General features: G+C 38.0%; 1 protein-coding gene across 1 annotated transcript; it reads left to right on the forward strand.

Annotated features, from left to right (window-relative positions):
• Positions 1–11,803: 11,803 nt before the first annotated feature.
• Positions 11,804–12,587, forward strand: LOC147530968 (uncharacterized). The gene is made up of 2 exons (XM_086649704.1): positions 11,804–11,989; positions 12,084–12,587. Exons 1-2 carry the CDS (start codon positions 11,804–11,806, stop codon positions 12,585–12,587), a joined length of 690 nt encoding a protein of 229 aa, XP_086505830.1.
• Positions 12,588–12,973: the final 386 nt, after the last annotated feature.

Below are 12,973 nucleotides of genomic sequence, written 5' to 3' on the forward strand. Positions count from 1 at the left end.
CCACCATCACCTTAGTATTCATCTTCAACTGCCACCACGACCACAATCACCGTCGTCATCTTCACTGACTACCACCACCATCACATCACCACTAGTTTCATAATTCCTTTAAAAATTGGATATCAAATTCAAAACTAAGAAGCAACAAGAGAGAGAATCTTCATTCTTATTATTAATTAGGAGATGAACCAGATCCAAGTAATTAGTTTATAGAGTGAGAAAGTACACCACCAGAAGTCCACTCATCAATTCCAATCACCCGAAAATAACTCACATCTTCTTGTTTATATTATATAACTTTCTAACCCCATGAATCAACTTAAGGGGGGGTAGTGGAGCAAGACTTTCGCGGACTCTTGAGAGTCCGCGAAAGTCTGAGGCATTCAAATCCAGACATTTGAGAGTCCACGAAAGTCTGAGGCATTCAAATCCAGACATTTGAGAGTCCACGAAAGTCTGAGGCATTCAAATCCAGACATTTGAGAGTCCACGAAAGTCTGAGGCATTCAAATCCAGACATTTGAGAGTCCACGAAAGTCTGAGGCATTCAAATCCAGACATTTGAGAGTCTATGAAAGTCCGAGGCATTCGATTGTAGACAAAATATGTCCCAGACTTTGGTGGACTTCATAGTTTGATGAATTTGTGAAGGATTTGGGACAAATTTGGAAGCCAAAATGTCTTTCAAAAAACAAGAGACATTTGAAGTCCATCATGTGATCAAACAACAATAATAATATTAAAATAATAAATGTCTACCAAATGTCCATCAATGTCCACAAATATTCACAGATGTTTACGAAAGTCGAAAAATATATTTTTGAAATGTTAGTATAAATATATTATTTCATGTGATTAAACAATAATAATAATATTAAAATAATAAATGTCTACCAAATGTCCATCAATGTCCACAAATATTCACAGATGTCTACGAAAGTCGAAAAATATATTTTTGAAATGTTAGTATAAACATATTATTTCATGTGATTAAACAATAATAATAATAATATTAAAATAGTAAATGTCTACCAAATGTCCATCAATGTCCACAATATTTACAGATGTCTACGAAAGTCGAAAAATATATTTTTGAAATGTTAGTATAAATATATTATTTCATGTAATTAAAAAATAATAATAATATTAAAATAATAAATATCTACCCAATGTCCATCAATGTCCACAAATATTCACAGATGTTTACGAAAGTCGAAAAATATATTTTTGAAATGTTAGTATTAATATATTATTTCATGTGATTAAATAATAATAATAATATTAAAATAATAAATGTCTACCAAATGTCCATCAATGTCCACAAATATTCACAGTTGTCTACAAAAGTCGAAAAAAATATTTTTGATTAGCACAAATATAATATGCATTACACATTTTGTCAATGGACTCAAGATCTTAAAATGTCCCCAGGACATTTTGCCTATGGATCAAATGTCTTGATATGTCTATAAAGACATTTTGTCTACAAACTCTCGATGTCTTGAAAATGTCTATGAACACATGTTGTCTATAATAACTCATCCGAAATGTCTTGAAATGTCTACGGGACATTTTGTCTATGAAAGTCTGTGAAAGTCCCGCTCCACTACCCCCCCTTAGACTTCTAATCAGTAAACTCTAATTTTGAAGTATAACAAATCAAAATTAAGCCAAAACTGTGATTCAGAGAGATGACATAAAGAACACATCATTTCCATCATTCAAAGCCTAAAACAGCACAAACCCATTACAAAGTTTCAAACAAATAGTAAAATTCTAGATCAATAATTTAACATTACAAATTTTGAAGTCCAATGTGAAATTGAAATCCAATAAAAATACCTTAACAATCGATTTTCCACCTAGGTACTCATCATCTTCATGTGGATCAAGAGCAGGAAGGAGAGAGAATACGTTAACCGTCAAGGATAATAATTGCAGGTTCAAATCAGCCCCAATTCGAATCTCAGAATCGGATTCACAACTCCATTCACCTCCTTCGTTGTGGGATTTCATAACTCCATTCACCTCCTTCGTTGTGAGATTTAATTATTGAATTTCACACGTTGAGGATGGTGATGGTGTTTTTGGTCATGGTGGTTGTTGAATATGGGATGGTTACAATGGTGAGTTGCTAGGGTTATTTCACAATCGTTGATCACGATAAAGAGTGTTCACCGTTGGATTAGATGGACGGTATTTTTGTCACGAACCACGCGTTGTTTCACACGACAACCATTTAACGAGAAAACGATGGAAAATAGCTAATTAGAGGTTAACGCCATAACACTTTTCATTGAGGGTGAAGTCCTAATATCACTAAATAATTAGGAGTCAATCACCAATTAACCCAATTTGTTCTATCTAGGTCAAATAAGGACTAATCAGATCTAATATATCAACCAGTTCACATTTTCAACATTTTTCTCAACGAGACTGAAACTTCACATAAAAATATTTCAATCAACTATCGAGTTAAAGTCTTTCAACTAAAAAAAACAATCGAGTTAAAGTCCGACACAAAAGTCGTGCAAAATATACTTTTCCAACAAGCTTGTTGTTTTCGACAGAAAGATGGAAGAAGAAAACAAATTATATTTTAAAATGTACCTGGGTATGGACAGAACAAATAAGGAGGAATATTTGATTTATATGTGCTCTATTTGTCTCAATTTGGAGCACTCCCATCAGGGAGGTTTATGTTTAGTCAATTTCCATTGTTGTAAGACTTCAATGCATTTATAGATTGATTGGGGTCCCAGGAAGTTAGTAAATGCTAATTTTTTCCTTTAAGGTTGAATTTAATTACAGGATCCATAGGAATAAGGCCCAAAATAAAATTCAAAAAGGGACTAGAGTCCTATCTTTTCACAGCAAGGAATTTTAGTCTTTTCACACTTTAGACCCAATTACTTTCATAGACATAAAATTTCTTCCAATCAAATTCGTCCTCAATTCCCGCCCAATTTGCAAAGAGCGTACGAGGTCCTTCTCTACGACACAACAAAACCATTGTTTATCCACCAAATCCATTTACTCTACAACATAACAAAAAGTTAATATCGCACTTTCTCTCTATAAAACCGGTCGCCTCCATCTAAATTCCTAGAAATTCTTCACTTGAACTCGGACTTGAACTCGGTCCATCTCTCTCTCTCTAAACTTGGTTTGTCTATCTCTGTAAGACCCTCTCATGTTCCATAGCTTCAGGTGAAAACCTTTTTTTTCATCTTCAAACCGTTGTACCCGAAAATCAAACGATAGGTTTCTAACCAAAAGGCAACCGGAACCTGCTGATGTCAAAAAATGGATTTTCCTTAATCAGTCAGAGAATCGAGATTTGATGTCTGACAGCGTCTATTATGAACGGATATTCCGTCTGGATGATTGATACTCCTTTTTTCTGCACCCGCTCCTTGCTCATTGGAAACCTGGGGGAAAACCTGCAAAGGGTTTAGAAACCGCTCTGATGCTCAAGACAGTCAGATTGTTCTTTGTAGTAAAAAAGATTGAGTATTGTGTGATCCTTTTGGAATATATTGAACTTACTCAACGTGCCTTGAAGAAGGCGATGTGAAGCCCTTGTATAGGCTGAATTGGACCGACCGGATAGACGGTGTAAATGAGGCGGTTGTGATCCACCGTTGTGAATTAGACTACTATTCGTAGTTAGGGTTTCCCTTTTGGTTCATCTCGTATCTAGGATAAACAGAATTTCCTATGTTCAAGGATACTTTGTAGATATCTTGTCGAGTTGATTGATATTCTAAGATATGGTTCCTCCTTGGAGACTCTTGAAGTCCAAGTTGGTTAAACAGTTAGGATCTTTAACCGATCGACTGAGATCTTTAGGAAGATTCGGAATTAAGTCGGTAAGCGTGTGGCGTGCTTCTACCTTCCCAGTTTAGGGCGTAAGGCATCGGTCTTGCTTACGCGGAGCCCCGTTACTTCTCTGGAGAATCTCAGGCCTGACCTGATTGTGTTTTATGCGAAACAGGGCTGGAGCTCCTTAGCTGATCTTTGCTGACCTCCCGGTTCTGGGCGTAGCTGGTAGATTGTTGCGGATCTAGAAGTCATGTTGCCTTAAGCCGGATTAACCCGTTGGACTTCTGGTCTATTCTTAACTTATTGACGTTAGTCAACAACTGAACATTTTGTGCATCATCATGAGTTCCGCAACTCCTTAATCAAAAGTAGAGAAACTAAGGAGTTGAAGTACTCTCAAGATCTAAGTATTAAATAATCTTAAATAAATTTTGAAGGCAATATGTATACCTGGTTGTTTCGTGTATTGGGATATGGTGTCTCCTAGTGTTCTAAGCGGAATCTCAGACCTCTAATGTCTAACACTAGTATCCCCAGGATCTCATGCATAATCAAATAAGTACCAAGTTAGTTTAAAGATTACCTTAATCGCTAAATATCCCACGAACTATTCCGACTGAATAAGAAGGTCAAGAGCTCCATTGTTGCTCCTCTACTCGAGACACCGAGTAATTGATGGGTCATAAAAATGTCCCATTTGAGTCGTTTAGCTTAGGCGAAATAGTCAATTCGAATATCTATTATAAGAAAATGATTGGTTTTCTTGATTAGGTGTCTTTTGCAGAGTTAGGTGTGAAAACGATTAAAAACGAGGAAAAGATACACGAAGGGTATTTTGGTCATTTGTAGTCAAGGTTATTTTGGGAAATTGGACCAAGATCAGTGCATGGATGAAAACTAGAGTCCAAGACGAGATCGTAGGAGAAAACAGAAGTCAATCCGGAATTTGGACGAGGGAATTATGTAAAGTCAAAGATGGGTCAACAACATTTGAACAAGTGAGACACTTTCGGTAATCTTTCTGGCTAGTGTGATAAAAGTATATGACTTGGCCGCATCTGAATCGTGGAGCATCTGATTTCTGTATACCCGCCAAGCACCGAAATGTGCCCTAAAGAGGATTATTCCGAGTAGCGCGGAGTAACTTGGCTTTGGTAGTCCGTTGCCCCTCCAACTGTCCAGATCCGCGCACGTCTTCATCCAATGAACGCTGTTTGCTGCCACCCCGCTTTTCACATGGCCGCGCTCTACCGTAACATCCGAATTCCCCTCCTTCCTTCACAACCACCAAAACTTCAACGAGAATTAGGGTTTTTTACTTTTAACCCTCCCGAATTTACTTTTGTGTCCCTCGTTTTTGTCCAACTTTATTTCCAGCCTATAACTAATCGACAAATGACCTTTTCACCAAAACTTCCCATTTTACCCTTTTCAACCTTATCCTCTAAAACCCTAGTCACCAACCAATATAAATAACTTTTTTCTTCTCATTCTTGAGTAGACTAAAATCCCTTTCAATTCCTTTTTATCCAATTTTCTTTCTTTCTCTAACCCATCTTCTTAGCCTCTCTTTCCCTATTTTTTTCTAATCCTACATCCTATCTTCTTCTACTTTCTCTAGCCACCTTCATCTATTCTCTCAACTTCTTTATACTTCTAATTTCTAGATCTACTTTCTATTTCTATCACATTCTCTTTTCCCATTTCTTTTCTACAACCAATTCCTTTATATTTTCTCCTAAACCTTTCTTCTTTCGCCTATTCTCAAAGTGCTATTATTTTGATTTGAAGCATAATTTGGATTATACTTGGCAAACATTTGGAGCAAGGATTTGGGTGATTTCTTTTCTTTGTCTCATTTATTTTCATGTATTTTATTTTATCAATATATATGTCTCTAAATTTAATGAGTGGCTAATCTTGTATCTAGGAAACCCATACTTGGTCTCCAAATTCAATGAGTGGCTAATCTTGTAGAGGAGATCCATACTTGGTCTTTTCTTGAAATATGTTATTAATTAATTAAATCCTTCTATTGGCTTTAATGTCTATTAATTGTCATTCAATATAAATTTTATAATTTTTTCATTGTTCATGCTTCATAATTAGATATCTCATGTTTTTTTTAAGTTGTTAGAGGAAATATGCTTGTTAGATGATGAACGATAGTTAAAAAGTATAGTCTTTATATGATAGTCAATTAGAAATACATGATTATGAAATGTGTTAATCAAGATTATCTTCCGAAATCTAAATAATTCATTATGTCAGATTTTGAGTTATATGAAGAAAAAAAGGATTAGTTAATGAAGTGCATGTTTCAGAAAGTCAACTTATGTGGTGGAATAAAAAACCCTATATTTCTTTTCTATCTTGATTTCTTTCTTCTTTAATCTACTATTATTTTCTTATTAAATTATTTTCCAAAATAAACCAAAATTAATGAATGGGGTGTTAATTTAAGATTTAAACCGAAATTACTTATCTTCGATGATCGATTTCGTACTTCCAGGTTTACTATAACTTGATCATATATACTTGCAGGAATAGACCCATTTTGGACCTATCAGTAATCAACTTGATTTCCCACCTGCAAGTTAGCTAGAACTCCAATGGTGGTACGACGAAGAACACCTTCTTCTTTAGACTAGATAGATAGTTGGGACTAATTCTCTCTTTCTTTCTCTACTTGATGTTGTGGAGTTAGAAATCTCTTTGAGAATTCTCCACACCTTATTCAACTCTAATGAGATCCTTATATAGAATCCCTAAGTTAGAGTCCAGCCTAATCAGGTTTCCTAAAAGCCAAAATAGAGTAAGATAAGGATTTATTAAAAAATAGAAACCTCTTTTTATTTCTCTTTCTCCCTTACTCTAGTCGGCCAGACTAAGCCCTAATAGGGCAGATCTGGCCGGCCCTATTAGTGTGGTCGGTCAAGCATGGCCGACCCTACTAATGGGCCCTAAATCCTCTTTATGTGCCTAACCCAAATACCCCTTTATTCGGGCTTTTCTACTATCTTTGACTTGACTTTCTTTGTGCCTTTTGGACATATTTATGGGTTTAACCCATCTTTATATGTTTTATCCCAATAGTCATATATTTCGATCAAGTCAGCACTCTTTGGTGCAACCCGATGTAGGATCCGGACGAAGTTAGCCGCAAATCGCCTTGTGATTCGACGATCGTAGTTGGTTTCTAGCTAAACACTACGACCCTAAATCATCCGGACTTCATGATCCTCTTCATCAATTTTTCTATCCGAGAAATTGCTCTCAATTCATCTTTGGTCAAAAGGCATCTCCTTCAGTCTCCCACTTGTACTTAGAACAAGTGCACTGCTCGATTCCCGTGTCAATTTGTATCCCATTTGATGCGTCATACCTTGCAGACTTTCTTGATCTCGAGTACAACGGTCAACCAAACGATTAACTACTTAATCCATTTGAGCATGACCACGCATTATTAGTTGCTACTCATCAAGTGGCCCTGAGACGTTTTTCCTAATTTAATTAGGATGACATAATCCATTCTTGCACTCTCACTTAGCTTCATGTCTATCATGTCTTTCCCATTATCCGTCTTTATAACTTTTTTTTTACGACGGGGTGTTTGACGGAACTAAAGTCAGACATTCCTTACATAAGATGAGTGGAGCACTCATGTTTTGATGAATCTCTTCAATCTTGTCCATGAGAGGTACTTGATGTTCATCACTTTTGATGTACTCTTGATGAGACATGAAAATGTCCCATCTGAATATCTTAACTTGGGCTAGTTAGTCCATTTCGAGCGGTTACTCTTATGAATTGTTTGTTTCTCTTACTCAGGGGTCTTCTAAGGAATTAAGTGCGAAAACGGGAGAAAGACGCACAAAAAGAAATTTTGGTCATTTAGAGATAAGGGTAGTCTGAATTTGGCCAATGTTGATATTCAGGTGAGAAGTAAAGTAGAAAACGAACCCGACGGCAAAAAGGGAAGTCATATCTGAATATCAACATTGGCCTTATCTTCAAATGACCAAAATGTTCTGTTTGTGTGTCTTTCTCCCGTTTTTATCCTTTTTTCGAACTTAATTCTCTAGAAGAGCCCTGAGTAAGAGAAACAAACAATTCATCAGAGTAACTGCTCGAAATGGACTAACTAGCCCACATTAAGAGATTCAGATGGGACATTTTCATGTCTCATCAGGGTCAAATGGGAAAATCATAAGTCTTAAACACCATTCATAAACACATCAATTTTACCAAGTTCAAAACACCATTCATAAATACATTCAAAATAAAAAATCCAAGTCTAAACACTAAGTAATAAAACACCATGTCCAAAATACCATTCAATCAAGATCAAAAGACTATTAAAAAGCTATCGTAGTCCGCCTAGGTCTCGGCTCATAATGAAGTAGGTTGTGTGTCTTCCTCCTCGACCCCTTTGCTCCTTGAAGAGGGTCGGTGTGTCGGACCTCCCAGGAATTACTAACCTAGCCTAGGGAAAGGCCGCAGTTGAATTTCCTGACTGAACATCTGACTTTGTTGCTGACTTTGCCGACTTTGTTGCTGACTTTGTTGACTTTCTTGCTGATTGTGATGTCTGATCATCTGACTTTGTTGCTCACTCTGACTTTGTTTTTGAGTTTGAGATTCTTGTTATTGCTAACTCTGACTTTGCCCTCCTGAATTGCCTCCACCCCCTTCCTTCCACCTCCTCTTCCTCGACCCCATCTCGTCGCTATCTTTCCTCTACCGCTTCCTCTTCCTCTTCCTCTATCCGCACTCGAAGATGGTGCACTGTTTACAGATGATGGCCCTACATTTGGTGTAGCAGTCTGGCATCCGGGAGTGGGGCTCCTTTGCAAGTCTTCCTGTTGTGACGTCTATTACCACAAGTACTATAGATGTTACGACCATCTTCATCCCGGTTTATCCTGAAGGATATATTCCCTCGGTCTGAAGGAATGGTATCCTTCTAAAGGATGTCCTTCGATCAAGATGACAATGCGTACGATTTGGCGAATAGGATCATAATGACCTTATTTGGAAGATCATTAGTCCGGTCGAATTAGAGATCGTAATGCTTAGCTAGAAGCCAACTACGATCGTCGGATAACTTCGGTAATCCGCGACTAACATAGACCGGATCCTACAAGGGTTGCACATAAGAGTGATGGTTTGAACGGAGAGATATTGACTAGATATAAAGTGGCAAATAAGTGGATTGAATCCATTGTTTGAGGCCAAAAAGAGTTCGGAAGAGTCCGGACAAGTGTACATAACCCCAGGCTAAAAGGGGAGCCCGGGGGTGCCCATAAAGGGGCCGGCCATGTGATGGTCGACCTTAGGAAGGGGCCGACTAGCACATGACTGGTTAGACCCTCGTGTGGGCCGACCATAAAGTCCATAGAGGCTTATATTAGCCGGCCACACATAAACCCTTTTAGGGTTTCATATGGGACACAAAAAGATATGTTTTGAAGGAGATATTTTAGGAATCCTAGTTTGGGTCAAATACCTTCTCTATGGTTCCTATAAATATATCGACTTAAGACATAATTATGGACGACGACGAAAAATCAAGAGACAATTCAAGAGAGCTTTTAGAGAAAAGCCAAAAGAGAGAAAAAGAGTTTTCTCGAATATCTAGTCAAGAAGAAGGTGTTCTTCATCTCAACCTTCAAGAGAGTTCTAGCTAACTCGAAGGAGGGAGTTCAAGTCATACACTCGGTGTCTCGAGTAGAGGAACTACAATTGGAGTTCTTGATCTTCCGAATCTTGTCGGAATTTTATTCGTGGGAAAGCGATTAAAGGTAACATCTTTCCATATCTAGTTCATTGATTAGTTCATGTATAATTAGATCCTGGGAGTCTAGTGTTAACATTAGATGTTTGAGATTCCGCAATAAACACTATAAAAGGTGTGTTAGACACATCCGTAACCCTACAGTGGCATCACGAGCCGGTTATATGAAACTATCTTTGACTAGACAAATAAGATTCGAGCTTGAATGACTAGAAAACACCATTGTTTAAATAAAGATTTAAACATGAAAATCAGGGTTTTTGATGTAGATTCAATAGCCCAATACATTAAAACTTTAGTTTTTTGAAAAAGGTTTTCCAAAACTTGTTTTAAGGTTTTGAAATTTAGCAAAAAAAGGTCAAAACCAATTGTTTTGATGATGAAAATCATCAAAAACAGTGAAAAACACCAGCTAAACCATGAAGGAACAGCAGAAAAATCGAGGGACAGCAAGAAAATAGGAGGAAGATGAAGTCTGTCCCTGGTCGGACTGGCCTGGACGCGTCTGGCCAGTCGCGTGCGCCAGGACGCGTCCCAGTCCGTCTCGGACGCATCCCAGTCCGACACGGACTCGGATATCCGAGTATATCTCGGAAAGGTCGCGTCTTCCTGACGCGACCTGCGATATCTTCGGACGAGTCTCGGATTAGACCGAGACGCGGTTTTCTTGGCCGACTCCAGACGCGTCTGGATAAGTCCTAGGCCGTCTCGGACTAGGAGTCCGAGACGGGCAAGGATGCGTCCGAAGCATCCCTAGCATCTCGAATGCGATCCAAGATGCTACGAACTCGGACAGATGCGTCTAGCTTAGGGCCAGGATGCGTCCACCCGAGGGACACGGAACGGCTCGGAACGTGCCGAGCCGGGTATGGACCTTGACTTTGACCGACCTTGGTTCATCCTTGACCGGTCAAAGGTCCCTTGACCGAGTTTGACTAGGGTTTGACCAGGGTTTGACCAGGACTTTGACCAAGGATTTGACCAGGGTCTGTCCAGGGTTTTACCAAAGTTGACTTGGGTCTATTTTTGAGTTTGACTCGAAGATTTTGGATCTTGACCTGAGTGGGAGTTTTTCAAACCTTTTGTCCGAATTTCAAACTTATTTTTTCGAAATTGACCCGGGCCATCGGATGACCCAAACGGAGTTTTTCCTAGAATCGATTTTGGAAATCATTAAGGAAGAAACATAACATGTTATAAGTCCGTATTTTACGAAAATAGACTTAGAACTCACGGTAGACATAGGAATGTCACAATTTCCCACAATTAGCTATACGAGACATAGCGAGCGAACTTAGAAACGAATCTAGGATACATACTTTATCTTATATGATTGTCATATTTCTGGATGTATGTATATTTTATGTGATTGCGTAGCTTAGTATACCTTTAGTTAGGTAAACGTTTCTTGTTCTTAAGCACAAGTGAAAGTGTCCGAATAATACTTAGAGTATAGGGTCTCAAGTAGCCATTGACGAATCGAATGATGAGATCACGATTCGAGTGGGAGTACTCAATGGTGGTTCAAGGATAAGAATCCGTACGAACCGTAGGCGAACAAGAAATAACCTAAAAGATGAGATCTTTCAGGGGTAATACTAAAAGATGTAAGAAATCTTTACGCAAACCCACATAAACTTTACGTAATAAATCATAATTGGTTATGTCAGAGTTCACAGTAACGCAACTTGATAAATTACGTAAAAAGTCCCAAAAGAATTTTGACTGAATGCCTACCCAGATTGAGACACATGTTGTCCCTTGTTCATCGATGGTGGGTCGGTCGTCGCAGAGTGCCATCTTTTACCTAGGGACAATACGGGTAGATCTATAGCAGAGATCTACATGTCTAAATGGTTATTCTCAACGAGTCGGCAAAAGGGTTTTGGATTTCAAGGCAAAAGGACAATTTGACACACAAGTGTGAAATTTGTCAACCAAGAATCATAGGAGTATGATCAGTAAGGAGTTACTCACCCAGGACGATGGATTAAGGGCAGTGCCTTGGTACGCTTAATTCCGGAGGAATGGGATCTTGGAATTATATTATTCTTAGGGGACAACAAATATAGAATAATATAGGCATACAGGAATTATGTCAGGATAACAAGTTTAAATCACTTCGCATTTCTTACATGTAGTTTAATTATGGTGTCCGAGGGAATCTTCGACCTATGCACCATGATAGAAAAATTGAACGATACGAACTACGTTCAATGGGAAAGAACTCTGAGAAAGGTTCTCGAAAAGGTGGCAGTAATATTGGACACACCTATCCCGACACTTACAGAAACCTCTTCTAAAGAGGAGCGTGAGCAAGCTGACATCATCAAGAAAAGGTCAGTACCAGTGACAGGATTAATGTTGGTATCCATGGAAACAAAGTATCTTGATGCTTTCATTGAAATGGATGCACACAGCATTATTCAACAGCTAAGAAATGTGTAGAACACAATGTCAGGTTGAAAGATTTAAGATCTTCTCATGTTTGCTTGATAAACGACAGCAAAAAGGGGAACCAGTCCGGCTTCATGTCCTAAGTATGATGGGCCATCTTAGTGATTTGAAGTGGTTAGGATCTCCTTTAGATGTTCGTATGGCAACTGACACAATCTTGCTATCCTTACATGATGGATTTGATAAAGTAAGGAACGATTTTGAAAGAAAATTTGGATTAGTGTCACTTGAAAGATTGCTCGCCATTCTAGAAGTGGCTGAAAGCAGATTCGTTGTACCTGAAAATACAGAAGAAGTTCTTATTGTTCAAGAAGGTACCAACTCGGGAACGAAAGAAGTTAGGAGAAGGAGACGCCTTAAAACAAGAAGGGGCGGGAGAGTCCGAAGACCTAGGAAAATCCTTCCTAACAACAACTGTATATTCTGTGGTAGCAGATCCCATATATGGTTAAGAGATTGTGCACGCTACCAAGAAAAGCTGAATAACGGAGATGGAAACTCCGAATAAGGTAAAATACATTAAAAGTTGATTCAATTAAATACAATTCCACAAAAGGTATTGGATACCTGAAATTGTTCTTTTCATTATGAATGACAGGAACAAGTGGAAGCTGAGTATTTAATGAGTAAGGAGATGAACCTGTCAAAAGCTAAAAGGAGCAATAGTTTTCCTTTTTCTTTTTCGAACATTGACTCTGTAATGAGATTATGGAGATAAATAAAATATTCAGTATTTTATGATGTTCTTAAAAGATGCCTACTCAACTTTTAAAGAATTATACCAAAGAATCCAATTTAGTTAATCTAATCTAGTCAAACAAATTTGAAAGAACATGGATGAAGCTAAAAGTTGAATGATCTCGTATCCCTCAACGATAGTTAATCATGGTTCAA

Source organism: Eschscholzia californica, unplaced genomic scaffold (genome assembly GCF_041429995.1).
Source record: "Eschscholzia californica isolate CP2 unplaced genomic scaffold, dmEscCali1.0.p SCAF_6, whole genome shotgun sequence".
NCBI lineage: Eukaryota > Viridiplantae > Streptophyta > Magnoliopsida > Ranunculales > Papaveraceae > Eschscholzia > Eschscholzia californica.

Coding starts and splice junctions, on each gene's coding strand:
- LOC147530968 (XM_086649704.1), top strand. CDS start 11,804: ATGATAGAAAAATTGAACGATACGAACTACGTTCAATGGGAAAGAACT. Junction 11,990..12,083: donor CAGTGACAGGATTAATGTTG/GTATCCATGGAA, acceptor ACACAATGTCAG/GTTGAAAGATTTAAGATCTT.